Source organism: Oncorhynchus mykiss, chromosome 17 (assembly GCF_057628025.1).
Source record: "Oncorhynchus mykiss isolate SJ-2025 chromosome 17, ASM5762802v1, whole genome shotgun sequence".
Taxonomy (NCBI): Eukaryota; Metazoa; Chordata; class Actinopteri; order Salmoniformes; family Salmonidae; genus Oncorhynchus; species Oncorhynchus mykiss.
Window position 1 is genome coordinate 8,603,246 of NC_143038.1, and position 17,268 is coordinate 8,620,513.

The 17,268-nt window shown below is 44.0% G+C and overlaps 1 protein-coding gene across 1 annotated transcript in view; it reads right to left on the reverse strand.

Annotated features, from left to right (window-relative positions):
- Positions 1-356: 356 nt before the first annotated feature.
- rhbdl3 (rhomboid, veinlet-like 3 (Drosophila)) overlaps positions 357-17,268 on the reverse strand; it is a 53,016-nt gene continuing 36,104 nt past the window's right edge. The window contains exons 5-9 of the mRNA XM_021567917.3: positions 16,846-16,994; positions 9,392-9,504; positions 3,879-3,979; positions 2,909-2,969; positions 357-2,370 (exon numbers count right to left, since the gene is read on the reverse strand). Of these exons, the coding sequence (XP_021423592.1) occupies positions 2,099-2,370; positions 2,909-2,969; positions 3,879-3,979; positions 9,392-9,504; positions 16,846-16,994 (696 nt within the window). The 3' untranslated portion in view covers positions 357-2,098. The remainder of the gene's footprint in view (positions 2,371-2,908; positions 2,970-3,878; positions 3,980-9,391; positions 9,505-16,845; positions 16,995-17,268) is intronic.

Below are 17,268 nucleotides of genomic sequence, written 5' to 3' on the forward strand. Positions count from 1 at the left end.
GTGTGTGTCTGGACACTATGATGTTTGGAGCGAGGACACAATTGGGTTTGTTTAGATATCTTCACAACACTGAGGCCTTTTCTCTATTGGTCCCTTGTTGTCTCCATGGTTTGCCTATGTGAAAGAGGCCTTAGTCTACTCTAGACAATCCGTTTGCTGAACAGTCATCGCAGTTAAAATGTGTTGCTAAAAAACTGTCTGGCTGGGGTAGTTGTGCAATAGGGTTATTGTATGTGTGTGTGTGTGTGTGTGTGTGCGGGAGGGGGGGGGGGCAGTAAAACAAAAGGCATTGAATGAAAATGGTCTTTCAAAACACTTGTGCAGGTTGAATCATAAATAACACCAAGAGGTCAGAATACGTTTCATTATAAAAACAGTTTAATGTATTCCAGTACAGTATTTACATATCAAATCTACAAAATATGCACATGTTAAAATATTGTCAGTTACCACTATGTTCCGTATCATAGACCTTATTATATACAATCAACAAATGTTAAATAGACAGGATATTTTACACATCACAATGTAGACCAATTCAAGAATCAACAACCAGCTATTGTATGTTAACATATTAATTTGTTAATAGTTACAGTCTTATTATTTATTTTGTGTGAAGCGGCATAACGTGAGGTTAAGTTAAAGTACACTCTTGAGCTAGACTGGGTGCCAGTCTGTTCCTGGTGCCATGTCAACTCCATGTCACTCATTGTCATGCCAAACATCTGTGGCTTGACAATGACAGCAATGGAGTTGGTAAGAGCACAAACAGATCTGGGACCAGGCTAATTTGAGCCTTGGCTGGTTGAGATGCGACGTGTTCTCCTGATGAAGCAAACACAGCATCCAATACAACATGGCTTAGCTTTCTCCTTAATAAGGGCATTGACAGTACAGTACTAACTGAAGGCTAACTCTGCAGGGAGGGACCTATTTACATGTAGCACCATTTCCACAGTCTGTAACAGAGTTAAAGATTGAATACCTATCAATAAGTCTGTGCCAGAAGGAGAATGCTGACATTCAACTCAACCAGTACTCATCCCAAAAGGCAACATATTCTATTATTAAAACAGTACATGTTCTCTGTAGTGCTCTGTATTTTGTATGCTATTGGTTAAGGGATGGTTTTGGCAACGGTCAGGAACACAGAGGGTTTGAACCGCACTTCTATCTTTGTTTCAACTTCCATTTCCATTTGCACATAACAAAATAATGTAAATCAGTGTAACCCGGATGATACTGTCCTCTTTTCCAATACTGTCCACTCCTCCAAAACTGTCCACTCCTCCAGTACTGTGCATGCCATACTGTATAGGTGAGAACTCTCTCTCTCTCTCACACACACACACACACACACACACACACACACACACACACACACACACACACACACACACACACACACACACACACACACTGCTTTGAGGTGACAAGAGTGCTTGACACAGTTAAGACTTAGAGCAAGACACACCAAAGGCAACAACAAAAACGTAAGCCAATTCACCCTGAAAATATCTAGCTTGAGTTCCCATCTCATTCTGCTTTAGCCATTTGTCTTGCCAGACATATTGTGAAAGGCAACAATGTACACGTAGCATCGTTGAATGTATAAACAGTCAGGTAACCAGACAAAAATCAGGAAGTTGGAACAAACCCATGTCACATCAGATGTACTCAGTACAGTGTAACATGTCGACAGTGGAACATTTCATAGCTTCATTTCAGATAACAGTACTATAGTATGACAGGTTGAAGACATGGGTATCATCACAATCTCCAACCCTATGAAATTGTCCTTTATTGAAGCTAACTGTCATATTAACCTCTTTCTTACAGTTACAGGCACCATTGGGTTTAAGAGGAGATGCCGCAATACTCTGTTCCATACAGTACTCTAGAATGAAGATACAAATTCTGAAGTCTTGGACCTAGATTGTTACGTTCCATCGGATCTGAGGTACGCAGTTGGCCCTCTCAGTTTTCTCTGAAAAGCCCAACTGACTTAGCATGCAGCCCTGCACTATTGTGACCAGACTTGTTCGGAGGCCTGTGGGGCTGGGGGCGAGGGTGCAGCTCATGTAGCCACCTCTGGAGCTCAAAGCGTGGGGGGGAGCCGGACGTCCAGCAGGCTGTAGGCGAAGACGTTCCAGAAGACAGCACAGAGGACAAAGAGTAAGTAGACAGAGAAGAAGATCCAGAATAGAGACTGCTCTTGGAGACGCTGCTCGTAGTTCTGGAGGACTACAACCCCCAGGGTGAGCCCCACCATCACACCCCCCAGGTGGGCCACAAAGCTGGGGTTGGGGCAGGGCGGGAAGGCCGGCGGGTAGAACCGCAGCCACACGGCACGGCCAAACTCCACACTCACTGACGAGGGGGGAGAGAGAAGGGTTACCATAATGCTGGCAATAGTCCTGTTTCCATAGTGAACAAGTGATATTGTTATTTTTTTGTTTTATTTTATTGTAAATACTGCTATGTTTATCTCTTACAAATCTTGGTAACTTGCCAAATTGTAAGTGTAAAATAGTGAAAGAAAGTGAAAAATAAGAAGTTGGTTATGTACTATAAAGGTTAAGACCCCAACAAACCCGTCCTCGTTGCTCACATTAATCTTACCAGTAAGGTATGTTCTTTCTAAGTGTCTATTGCTAGCCACAGGGCCCTTCCTGTCTCCAAACCTACATCCACCACGGTACGAACTAGGTCAAGAGCAAGGTTGTTGTAACAGTACGCAAGACCGGAGTTCCCTCTAGCGACTTTGTTTTTTAATGATCCAAATGAACAGCGTGTTGGTTTTGGTTACCTGCAGGCTGTGGCTAGTCACACAGTGGTGTAGGGACTGACTGGGGTATCTCAGATAGGATTTGAATATCGATAAACTTCAGAGTTTAGACAGACTTACTGCAGACCAGAGCCATGGCCATCCGGAACAGCTTAAACTGACATTTCATACCCGACCAGTTCTGGGGAGAGAGGAGCAGAGTGAGTTGATGAGAAAAGGAGTGAGAGAGCGAGAGAGAGAGAGAGAGAGAGAGAGAGAGAGAGAGAGAGAGAGAGAGCAAGATAAAGGGTTCATGATTCAGGCCAGGAGTTTTCCCATGTTAGAAAACATGGACCTGGGTTTGTCCCTGACCATGTTACCTGACCAGGAAAAACTCCTGGCCCTATTAGTAATGATACTCTAATCCATGACACTAAGCCTCGTTCATTTCTTACAGAAGATAGTAATGTTACAGACACTTACTATGTCCAAAGCGACTTATAGAACTGTCAACATTCAGAGTGACACATAGATTACAACAATAACATATCTTTCCCCTTCCATGATAGCTTTCAGAGCCAACAAAGACATCATGTGACCTTCTCCCTTTTCTTGGTGTTGTAGGAAATTTGTCAAAGAGGAGGAAGCACCACCGAGGATTGTAAAGGGCCCACTGGTGTAAATATTCGATGACAGGGACCATCCAATTATATAGACAGCAGTATGGCCTAATGGCCCCTACTTCTAAGGTTATAACCTTGTAGGGTAGTATGCATGGATTGAACCAATCAGAGCACAGCTAAGGTCAAAGGTGAATTTACTTGCAGCCTCAGAATGGGAGAAAATCAAGTTATATGACAATTATCTAATTACACTCTAACACTATGCAGTGCACACACACTCACGTGCAACACACACACACACTTTCAACACTAGATAGTCGACACACCCTTCCACTCTTTGTAAATGGAAAAGCTGAAAGGCAGGAATGTATGGAATCCATACACTGGGCCCCAGAATGCCCTGCTTTGATGCCACATGATGAATGTCTGAGCATGATAGTAATCTCATGACAAGAGGGCTGCTCCGACACACACACACACATCCTTACCATGACGACATTGGCCAGGTGTGCTGAGACCAGGGCATAGACTCCTCCTGACGACCCCACCACCGGAGCAGTCATATCAGTGACAGAGACGGCCAGGGAGCCTGCCAGGGTCAGAGGTCAGAGGTTAGAATCAATCAAATAATCAATCACCTTCATATTCACTGTATCAATAGGCAAATTCATATTGAATATGTCAATTCATATCCATCGCTGTAATGTATCTCAGAGCAGCTTTGAATAATGATAATTGATTCAATGGGCAGCTTCAAATAAATAACATTCACAGGTAGAAACAGTAGATACTGTATATGAACGCAGTCACTCCTGATGTTTTATGTCGCTGTATTGAAGCAAAAACAGAGGCTTACCCAGTGAAAATTGGTGTAATACAACCAGAGCGACAGACACAACCAGAGCGACAGACACAACCAGAGCGACAGACACAACCAGTGCAACAGACACAACCAGAGCGACAGACACAACAAGAGCGACAGACACAACCAGAACGACATACACAACCAGAGCGACATACACAACCAGAGCGACAGACACAACCAGAGCGACAGACACAACCAGAACGACATACACAACCAGAGCGACAGACACAACCAGAGCGACAGACACAACCAGAGCGACAGACACAACCAGAGCAATAGAGAACTGCTTGCTGATGGGGAGTATTGAATTACGCATAGAGAGAGAGAGTTCCTAGTGTTCCCTAGGAAGGTGTGTGGACAAATGAGTTCTGACACACTCTATATGCAGGCATGTGTGCGCAGACACAAGTGTACACGCACGCCTGCCCCCCTACCAATACACACTATACCCCAGGGGTGTATTCTCCCCACTCCTTAGCTCTGCGTCCATTGGCTGGCTTGCTTGAATTATGGATGCTAACTACATGAGACGCACCTGCCTACGCAGCACTGGGGAACATGTGGGGTGATGAATGAATCTCAACTGTGTGTGTGTGTGTGTGTGCGTGTGTGTAGGTATGGCTGCTGTCATGAAGAGTCTGCTCTATGGGAGCTTCACAATAGTAGCCCTATCCTGCAGTCAAATGACCTAGTGGCCTCACGAGTGGAATGTTATTCATATTTTTCAGAATTAATCAACATTATTTAAAAAATCCAGCCGAAAATCCGGTGTTTCTATTTCAAACGGTTTTGTTATATTTCAGTCTTCTGTGGCGTATATAAAGTGTACTGTTGGGATGCAAACTCAAAATGTAATAAAATCAACTCTATATCTGACATGGTACAGGTGTCCTCTTTTTTTAAGCCCATAACCATGTGTGCGAGGTGTAAACTTTTGTTTCAAAGTAGATTTGTTTAAGGCTACCAAGAATCACTCTGCGTGACTCTGATTCAGCCCACTGCAGTAAAAGGTTAAATCACCATTCGATAATAAGTCATCACAATCAGGCTGCTATTTCTGGAAGGAAAACAGCCAGGGGTGAGCCCAGCCACACACACACATGCAGTGGTGAAAAAAGTACCACATTTTCATACTTGAGTAAAAGTAAAAGTCATCAAGTAAAATTCTACTTGAGTAAAAGTATTTGGTTTTAAATATACTTTAAGTATCAAAAGTAAATGTAATTGTTCAAATATACTTAGGTAAAAGTATAAATAATTTCACATTCCTTGTACTAAGCTAACTAGACGGCACCATTTTCTTGTTTTTGTCATTTATGGATAGCCAGGAACACACTCCAACACTCAGCCATCATTTCCAAATGAAGCATGTGTGAATCCGCCAGATCAGAAACAGTAGGGATGACCAGAGACGTTCTCTTGGTAAGTGTGAGAACTGGACCATTTTCCTGTCCTGCTAAGCATTCAAAATGTGACTGTTGGATGTCAGATAAAATGTATGGAGTAAAAAGTATATTATAAAAATATAAATAGTAAAGTACAAATATACCCCCAAAACAACTTAAGTAGTTCTTTAAAGTATTTTTTATTAAGTATGTAAAGTACTTAATAAAAATACTTTAATAAAGTACTACTTAAGTTGTATATGTGAGGTCATACAAATACACATGCATGTACATATGTACACACACACGCACACACACACACACACACACACACACACACACACACACACACACACACACACACACACACACACACACACACACACACACACACACACACACACGAGGCCCCATTCCCATATTGACAACGGTTTCTTTCCGTCAGGGATTTGAGGGAGATGAAGGACAAATCGGATCTACCTTTTTTAGTGTAACATTAATATTCCTTTAAGGAGGACAGTGAGGAAGTACTGTCTGTCAGACTAAAAGAGAGAGCATCGAGACACTGAAGACACACACACACACTGAGACCAAGCAGCCACTACATCATCACTTAGAAGTTTAACAGTACATCACATCATCAATTAACTAGAAAAGTATGAATGTACTGTACTATCTGAAATACCTGAACTAGCTGTGGTAGTTAGTGCTCTTCCTGAAGTAGAGATCAAAGCAGAGGAGGTGTGTGTGTAATTAAAATGTATTTAAGCATCAATCACTGAATGGAGATCTAAGCTGATGATTACATGTTTCCTGAGACACACACACGCACACAGTAACATACACAGAGATAGCGAGAAAGAGAGAAATACACACACACACACACACACACACACACACACACACACACACGAGAGAGAGAGACACACACACACCTGTTAGACAACACACACCACCCTGGTTCCTCTGCTCAAGGTGTGTGTGTGTAGACAGATGGGAAGACCATTATTACCACAATTATCTCTGTTAATATCATTGTTTTACCACTGTAACAACCCCCACACCCACTAAAGGACTTCCTTCCCTTTGTAGTCTCTCTGGAGGCCCTCTGGGTCAGTTGTTGGGTGAGAAACTGACGTGTCATCTATCTTGTTTGTTGGTTAAACTTCCAAACTAGGACATAGTGATGAATCTCGCTGCCAATGAGGGAATACTACGTTTGGCCACATTATCTACACAGCATCAGTGCTACTCATCATCAGAGAGAGGTAGAGTGGATACAGGAAATACCCCAAAGTCCCCACAAGGGTAGTAAAACAAGGGGACATTTCGCCGGCCCCCACGAGAACAAAAAAATATTTTAGGCTTAGGGGTTAGGTTTCGGGTTGCAAATAGGGTATGGTAGGAATTAGGGTAAGGGTTAGGAGTTAGGGTTAGGGTTTGGGGGTTAGGAGTTAGGGTTAGGGGTTAAGGAAAATATGATTTTGAATGGAAATCAATTTTAGGTCCCAACAAGTATAGTAAAACATATGATGTGTGTTTTTGTTGTTTGTGCCTGCGTTCGATCATGAGTCTCTCTAAGTGACTATTTGATGTCCCCCCCCCCCCCCCCCTCTTTTACGCTGCTGCTGCTCTCTGTTTATTAACCATGCATAGTCGCTTTAATAACTTTATCTACATGTACATATTACCTCAATTACCTCGACTAACCGGTGCCTCCACATATTGACTCTGTACAGGTACCCCCTGAATATAGCCTCACTAGTGTTATTTTACTGCTGCTCTTTAATTATTTGTTACTTTTATTTTTAATTTTTTTTTTTTAAGGTATTTTCTTAAAACTGCATTGTTGGTTAGGGGCTTGTAAGTAAGCATTTCACTGTAAGGTCTACACCTGATGTATTCGGCGCATGTGACAAATAAAATGTGATTTGATTTGTATTACAGCCTTAAAAGCCCATATTGAGTATTGACATCTCGCTGGACACCTCTGAGTCCCTATTGACCTCTGACCCTGTTGGTACAGCTAAGCACTTCTCTCCACCATAACAACATTATCCCAGACTAAACAACACAGAAGACAACCTCCCTCTACACACACACACACACACACTTCCAGTGGGTCGATATCTAATTAACCAGCAGGTTCCCGTGGGGACAGTGGCCCTCTCAGTACCACCACCGTGTGTGTGTGTGTGTGTGTGTTTTAGCTACAGGCCACCACAGCTGGGGCAAAAGGCTTCTGTGTACACACCCATCTTCATACACAACCAGATATAAAACCTCATACATATATACAATATTTATCTCCACCAACACACACGCCGTAAAATAAACACACACACACACTTTACACACACACATGGAATAGGGCTCCCTAATGGCGCAGCGGTCTAAGGCACTGCATCTCAGTGCTAGAGGTGTCACTGCAGACCCTGGTTCAATCCCGGGCTGTATCACAACCGGCCGTGATCGGGTTAGGCCGTCATTGTAAATAAGAATTGTTTCGTAATTGACTTGCCTAGTTAAATAAAGGTACAAAATCACACTCTCTGCTGGCAATCCTCTGCCTTTCTACAGTTTTTCCCACCCACAGGGTGTTATATCCTTGCTAAATATCCCCAAACATCAACCATTTTCATCCAAATATTTCCACTCTGAATGTTTCCTGAGCATTTAGTTTCCAGAGGGCAGCGGGCAGAAATCCCTGATAATGTTTGTTTGGCTCCAGAGGTAATTCAAGCTAAAGCTGGATTATCGCTCCACTCCTCATGTACACTGCATGATAAGCAGGCAGTGTAGAACATACCCCATGGTCACATGGTAATCTAGTGAGCACTGAGCCATACTGAGCCAAGCCGCGCTGGGCCAGGGGGGAGAGGGGCAGAGGGAGAGAGGGGAGCCCTGGGCGCTCAAATGACATTAGCAACTAATGTCACTAGGGAGCTAGCGATGACATTTGCCTTGAAAGCCTCTTCCTCTCTCTGATGCATAACATCTCAGTAGGCTTGGTCCTCTTCCTCTCTCTGATGCATAACATCCCAGGAAGCTTGGTCCTCTTCCTCTCTCTGATGCATAACATCCCAGGAGGCTTGGTCCTCTTCCTCTCTCTGATGCATAACATCCCAGGAGGCTTGATCCTCTTCCTCTCTCTGATGCATAACATCCCAGGAGGCTTGGTCCTCTTCCTCTCTCTGATGCATAACATCCCAGGAGGCTTGGTCCTCTTCCTCTCTCTGATGCATAACATCCCAGGAGGCTTGGTCCTCTTCCTCTCTCTGATGCATAACATCCCAGGAGGCTTGGTCCTCTTCCTCTCTCTGATGCATAACATCCCAGGAGGCTTGGTCCTCTTCCTCTCTCTGATGCATAACATCCCAGGAGGCTTGGTCCTCTTCCTCTCTCTGATGCATAACATCCCAATAGGCTTGGTCCTCTTCCTCTTTCTGATGCATAACATCCCAGGAGGATTCTCTCTCTCTCTCTCTCTCTCTCTCTCTCTCTCTCTCTCTCTCTCTCTCATGTTTTAAGATGATTCACTTCCCACTCTCTCTGTTGTTCTGGACCAGTGGGGGAACATTGATGCTCAATAAGAAAGCCTGTCAGAACACAAGCCCATCTGTCCCAGACATACGTGTTTTCTGAATGACTGTTATCCAAACACAGTGGGGTGAAGCCTGATAGCGGGGGGTTGAATGTGTGTGTGCATGCACCTGCGCCATGTGTGTGTGTACCCTAATCCAGTACTCACCTGCCAGTACACCACACACGTAGACCAGTCCTATCCTCAGCGCTCCATGGACCATCTCAAGAGGGACTCCCACCAGCAGCTGCATGGCCATATTCAGACCCAGGTGTTCTATCCTGCTGGGTCACAACACACAGCCGTCAGTTAGAGGACAGGACGCATCCACACTCATATACAGTTTATGGTCATATTATCTGTTTCTAACCTGGAAGTAGGAGGCCTGATCTAGGATCAGGTCCCTCTGTTCATGTAATCTCATGAATTATGATCTAAAAGGTCAAACTGATCCAAGATCAGCATTCCTACTCTGAGATGTTCTATGAATACGAGCCAAAAAAATGTTATATATTATATTGAATGCCTGTATAGCTTTTAGAATCCGTTTGTAGGAGAGTAAGTGACATAAAGTAATTGAATCTATATCAGTAACCTCTCGCTCAATGAGCACCAGACTAAATTCTTTGTCATTAAATTAGCCCAACTCGATGGTCGTAGAAAGTGATGGATGGAGGGATGGCAATGTGTTGCTGAAAGATAATCATGCCCACAGAGCATGTAAGACATTTAAACATAGATTGATTATCCAGTGAACATACTGTAATAGTCTCCCCTGGGGGGACTTACAGTAGCTCTAGGAAGCAGCTCATACCGCCATTATCAACAACAACACTTGACTAAGGACCAATGGTGACTGGGGATAATATGCTTCTGGAGGGAAAGGAGTTAGCAACGTAGGCTTTACTTCAACATCTGAAACTAGGCCAACTGTGTTGCTGCTGTGCTATCCACTGGTTTTGGCTCTAGTGTTAGTGCATCAACATTCCGAGAACACCCCAATAAACCTCCTGTAAACCTTTTGTAGATGATGTCTCAGTATTGATCCAGCATCGCTTGGCTCCTGCTGCCATGTGCTGGCAGTTGACACATTTGATGCGTCGTCATCATTGGCTGAGATCCTGCAACGATGATACAGGATCCCTAACAGGCTTTGGCGGTGTCCCTCCTCTCCTCTCTATCTATCTGGCCGGCCGTGTCGTGACCTGTCTGACTGTGATAGGTCCGACATATTACACCCCTCCACAATGTAATCCCTTCACTGGGGTCAACAGCACTGCTTCCAATCGACAACAACACAAACAGAATGCACATATCAGTCCAGAAACACCACAGGACAACACTCCACTAACCCTACAGGTAGGACTAGCTGCTCTGTCTGGTAGGTCTAGGACAACTCGTTTCATTTGTATTATTTTAGTCATTGTTTTTAGGGGGTCTAGGACAACTTTAGTAGGTTACCATTGACCAAAGACGAAGCCGTTCCCCAGCCACCCCTATGTTTGATCACGTTTTGGCTGCTTAACTCCTTATGTTTTCAACATAAAAGCAGGATTTGGCTTATTTTCCCGCCTTTAAGCTGGCATTGAGTGTACAGTGCAGCAGCTCAGTGAAAACAGCATTGCGTTCTTTGTTTTCCTTTGTGGTTGTCTAGAGAATGACAGTGATCCGTGTATTTGTCTGTGCCATTGTTATGAGACAACGGGATGTCTTCTCATAGGAACGTGTGTGTGTGTGTGTGTGTGTGTGTGTGTGTGTGTGTGTGTGTGTGTGTGTGTGTGTACATATGTACATGCATGTGTATTTGTATGACCTCACATATTGTCATACATTGTCATTGTTATGAGGCAACGGGATGTCTTCTCATAGGAACGTGTGTGTGTGTGTGTGTGTGTGTGTGTGTGTGTGTGTGTGTGTGCGTGCGTGCGTGCTTGCGTGCGCGCGTGTGTGTGTGTGTGTGTGTGTGTGCGTGTGTGTGTGTGTGTGTGTGTGTGTGTGTGTGTGTGTGTGAGTGAGAGAGTGAGAGAAGCATCCCTCTGGGACTGGTTAGCGCTGGAAAATGAATAGTCCTTTTAATCTCCAGTGGAACGTCCTTGTGTATTTGGACAGGGCCTTGCTTCTCCACAAGCCAATCAATATCACCCTTGTCTCATTGTCAACTAGAATGATTCTCTCACTACAGCACGAGGGCTCTTGTCTGCTTCAACAAAACAACTCATAGATTTGATTCTGTTTGGGGATTTGTTTCTATGGATACATCCGCTGTAGGGGTTTTAAACCAACGTGTTCATAATATCTGAGGCTGAAACACACTGTTTTGGTGGGGGCATAGTTTTGGCATGCTATCGTCGCTATGGTATAAATGGGATAGTTAAAGTATGTCCACCAAGCTGGGACAGAGAGAGGGAGAACTTCTGTGGCACCCACATGTGTCAGTGCTGAGTACGGGCACTGTGGGCATAAAGGACACAGTGTGTGGATTCTGTGTGGATTCTGTGTGGACAGCAGTGTGTGGATGCTTTGTGTGTGTGTGTGTGTGTGTGGCAGTCACAACACTGAATGACCTCTCCTACACACACTGCTGATAGAGAGCCAGAGCTTTGGGATGTTAGATATTTGGTTAAATTCCCAGCAGCCTCCGCCTCTCTCAGAGCTGTGTGTGTGTGGCTTGCCACGACCATGTGCTCTCATGAGGAGGCCGATGTGGTGTGTGTGGGAGCATAATCTAGAGGCGAAAGAAACGTACACCTACAGTGCCTTGCGAAAGTATTCGGCCCCCTTGAACTTTGCGACCTTTTGCCACATTTCAGGCTTCAAACATAAAGATATAAAACTGTATTTTTTTGTGAAGAATCAACAACAAGTGGGACACAATCATGAAGTGGAACAACATTTATTGGATATTTCAAACTTTTTTAACAAATCAAAAACTGAAAAATTGGGCGTGCAAAATTATTCAGCCCCTTTACTTTCAGTGCTGCAAACTCTCTCCAGAAGTTCAGTGAGGATCTCTGAATGATCCAATGTTGACCTAAATGACTAATGATGATAAATACAATCCACCTGTGTAATCAAGTATCCGTATAAATGCACCTGCACTGTGATAGTCTCAGAGGTCCGTCAAAAGAGCAGAGAGCATCATGAAGAACAAGGAACACACCAGGCAGGTCCGAGATACTGTTGTGAAGAAGTTTAAAGCCGGATTTGGATACAAAAAGATTTCCCAAGCTTTAAACATCCCAAGGAGCACTGTGCAAGCGATAATATTGAAATGGAAGGAGTATCAGACCACTGCAAATCTACCAAGATCTGGCCGTCCCTCTAAACTTTCAGCTCATACAAGGAGAAGACTGATCAGAGATGCAGCCAAGAGGCCCATGATCACTCTGGATGAACTGCAGAGATCTACAGCTGAGGTGGGAGACTCTGTCCATAGGACAACAATCAGTCGTATATTGCACAAATCTGGACTTTATGGAAGAGTGGCAAGAAGAAAGCCATTTCTTAAAGATATCCATAAAAAGTGTTGTTTAAAGTTTGCCACAAGCCACCTGGGAGACACACCAAACATGTGGAAGAAAGTGCTCTGGTCAGATGAAACCAAAATTGACTTTTTGGCAACAATGTAAAACGTTATGTTTGGCGTAAAAGCAACACAGCTGAACACACCATCCCCACTGTCAAACATGGTGGTGGCAGCATCATGGTTTGGGCCTGCTTTTCTTCAGCAGGGACAGGGAAGATGGTTAAAATTGATGGGAAGATGGATGGAGCCAAATACAGGACCATTCTGGAAGAAAACCTGATGGAGTCTGCAAAAGACCTGAGACTGGGACGGAGATTTGTCTTCCAACAAGACAATGATCCAAAACATAAAGCAAAATATACAATGGAATGGTTCAAAAATAAACATATCCAGGTGTTAGAATGGCCAAGTCAAAGTCCAGACCTTAATCCAATCGAGAATCTGTGGAAAGAACTGAAAACTGCTGTTCACAAATGCTCTCCATCCAACCTCACTGAGCTCGATCTGTTTTGCAAGGAGGAATGGGAAAAAATTTCAGTCTCTCGATGTGCAAAACTGATAGAGACATACCCCAAGCGACTTACAGCTGTAATCGCAGCAAAAGGTGGCGCTACAAAGTATTAACTTAAGGGGGCTGAATAATTTTGCACGCCCAATTTTTCAGTTTTTGATTTGTTAAAAAAGTTTGAAATATCCAATAAATGTCATTCCACTTCATGATTGTGTCCCACTTGTTGTTGATTCTTCACAAAAAAATACAGTTTTATATCTTTATGTTTGAAGCCTGAAATGTGGCAAAAGGTCGCAAAGTTCAAGGGGGCCGAATACTTTCGCAAGGCACTGTATTTAGGCGAGGTGCTGGCTAGGGAAGTAAAACACTTACAAATTAAAGGAGAGCCGCACACTAGGAGCTCAGGTGCAATAATTTAATAACCTACTAATATCCAACTGTTTCGACAGACAAGCTGTCTTCATCAGGGTATGATCATGGGAACATAATCATTTGGAAAGGAGACAGCTGATACTTAAGTGATATCATGACACACACACATCCAGGAATAGATTAAGAAACACTGCTCTACAGAGCCATAGAGTAGATATGACAATGTATGTACAGCATACAGTGCATTCGGAAAGTAATCAGACTCCTTGACTTTTTCCACATTTTGTTACGTTACAGCCTTATTATAAAATTGATTAAATCATTTTTTCCCCTCATTAATCTACACACAATACCCCATAATGACAAAGCAAAAACAGACATTTTTGCAAATGTATTAAACATAAAAAAACAGAAATACCTTACTTACATAAGTATTCAGACCATTTGCTATGAGACTCGAAATAGAGCTCCGTTGCATCCTGTTTCCATTGATCATCCTTGAGATGTTTCTACAAGGCACAGATCTGGGGAAAGGTATCAAAACATTTCTGCAGCAAGACTCTTCCTAGAGCTGGCCTCCTGGCCAAACTGAGCAACGAAGGGAGAAGGGCCTTGGACAGGGAGGTGACCAAGAACCCGAGCTCTAGAGTTCTTCTGTGGAGGACAACCATCTCTGCAGCACTCCACCAATCAGGCCTTTATGTTAGAGTGGCCAGACAGAAGCCATTCCTCAGTAAATGGCACATGACATCCCTCTTAGAGTTTGCCAAAAGGCACCTAAAGGACTCTCAGACTATGGGAAACAAGATTCTCTGGTCTGATAAAACCAAGATTGAACTCTTTGGCCTGAATGCCAAGCATCACGTCTGGAGGAAACCTGGCACCATCCCTACGATGAAGCATGGTGGTGGCAGCATCACACGACTTGATTGACAAACGTTAGAGGTTAGGATTCGGGGAGAGCCAGGGGCAGAATGGGATGAGAAATCGGCCCTAGCATTTTTAGCACACTGGCTAATTTTTATTATCCAGATAATGATCATTTTGTGCAAAAACCCAAGTTAGACAGGCTAAAAATGGACAGGGGCTAAAAATGGACCAGCCCATCTTACATTTGCCCAAAATGCCAGATAGCCAGTCTGCCTCTAGGGAGGGCTAATCAAGTGGATGGCTGCAAATTTTCTACTTTTAAACTCGGACAAAACAGAGATGCTTATTCTAGGTCCCAAGAAACAAAGAGATCTTCTGTTGAATCTGACAATAAATCTTGATGGTTGTACAGTTATCTCAAATAAAACTGTGAAGGACCTCAGCGTTACTCTGGACCTTGATCTCTCTTTTGACGAACATATCAAGACTGTTTCAAGCACAGCTTTTTCCCATCTACGTAACATTGCAAAAATCAGAAACTTTCTGTCCAAAAATGATGAAGAAGAATTAATCCATGCTTTTGTCACTTCTAGGTTAGACTACTGCAATGCTCTACTTTCCGGCTACCCGGATAAAGCACTAAATAAACTTCAGTTAGTGCTAAACACGGCTTCTAGAATCTTGACTAGAACCAACTAATTTGATCATATTGCTCCAGTGCTAGCCTCTCTACACTGGCTTCTTGTTAAGGCAAGGGCTGATTTCAAGGTTTAACTGATAACGTACAAAGCATTAGAAGGGCTTGCTCCTACCTATCTTTCTGATTTGGTCTTGCCGTACATACCTACACGTACACCACGGTCACAAGACCCAGGCCTCCTTACTGTCCCTAGAATTTCTAAGGAAACAGCTGGAGGCAAGGCTTTTTAGAGCTCCATTTCTATGGAATGGTCTGCCTACCCATGTGAGAGACGCAGACTAGGTCTCAACCTTTAAATCTTTACTGAAGACTCATCTCTTCAGTAGGTCCTATGATTGAGTGTAGTCTGGCCCAGGAGTGGGAAGATGAATGGAAAGGCTCTGGAGCAACGAACCGCCCTTGCTGTCTCTGCCTGGCCGGTTCCCCTCTCTCCACTGGGATTCTCTGCCTCTAACCCTAGAGGCTGAGTCACTGGCTTACTGGTGCTCTTCCATGCCGTCCCTAGGAGGAGTGCGTCACTTGAGTGGGTTGAGTCACTAACGTGATCTTCCTGTCTGGGTTGGCGCCCCCCCACAGTTGTGCCGTGGCGGAGATCTTTGTGGGCTATACTCGGCCTTGTGTCAGGATGGTAAGTTGGTGGTTGAAGATATCCCTCTAGTGGTGTGGGGGCTGTGCTTTGGCAAAGTAGGTGGGGTTATATCCTGCCTGTTTGGCCCTGTCCGGGGGTATCGTCAGATGGGACCACAGTGTCTCCCAACCCCTCCTGTCTCAACCTCCAGTATTTATGCTGCAGTAGTTTATGTGTCGGGGGGCTAGGGTCAGTTTGTTATATCTGGAGTACTTCTCCTGTCTTATCCGGTGTCCTGTGTGAATTTAAGTATGCTCTCTCTAATTCTCTCTCTCTTTCTCTCTTTCTTTCTTTTTCTCTCTCGGAGCACCTGAGCCCTAGGACCATGCCTCAGGACTACCTGGCCTGATGACTCCTTGCTGTCCCCAGTCCACCTGGCTGTGCTTCTGCTCCAGTTTCAACTGTTCTACCTGCGGCTATGGAACCCTGACCTGTTCACCGGACGTGCTACCTGTCCCAGACCTGATGTTTTCAACTCTCTAGAGACAACAGGAACGGTAGAGATACTCTGAATGATCGGCTATGAAAAGCCAACTGACATTTTTACCTGAGGTGCTGACCTGTTGCAACCTCGACAACCACTGTGATTATTATTATTTGACCCAGCTGGTCATCTATGAACATTTGAACATCTTGGCCATGTTCTGTTATTATCTCCACCCGGCACAGCAAGAAGAGGACTGGCCACCCCTCATAGCCTGGATCCTATATAGGTTTCTTCCTAGGTTCTGGCCTTTCTAGGGAGTTTATCCTAGCCCCTGTGCTTCTACATCTGCATTGCTTGCTGTTTGGGGTTTTAGGCTGGGTTTCTGTACAGCACTTTGAGATATCAGCTGATGTAAGAAGGGCTCTATAAAGAAATTTGATTTGATCAGACTGTCCCAATATTCATACTTAGCATTAGCATGCACGGTCAATACATCACCAAATACTAAGTAGTATGCAAGTATGTATATTTGGACATAATCTGATTATAGGAGGGTCTTACCCTCCCCGAGCCAGGCTAGGTACCCACCCTGCGTGCATGAAGGCGTAGCTGAGGTATCTCCAGGCCTGAATCCGTAGCTGGGGGTGGTATGGCAGTGGACCCCTTAGGAAGTGGGGACTGGACACCTGCAGCACCCAGCGATCCAACTGCAGGCCATAGTACATGAACACTGCCACCTAGAGGACAGAAGGGGAAGTTATTGTTGAGGAAGATAAGATCTAGCCTGGGTACTAGCCTAAGAGATACGTTTTAGTTTTCACAGAGATATTTAGGTTGTTTCCATGAAGAATGTATCGTTTCACAATAGTCTAGACTGATTTCAAAGGCTTATCTCGATGGAGAGTTGAAACCAAGAGCAAAAGATAAATGATACTGTTGCTATCTCGCTATTCACCCTATCTTGAAAACAGAAGTTGAACGATAGGGTTCTCTTTGTTATCAAAACCGATA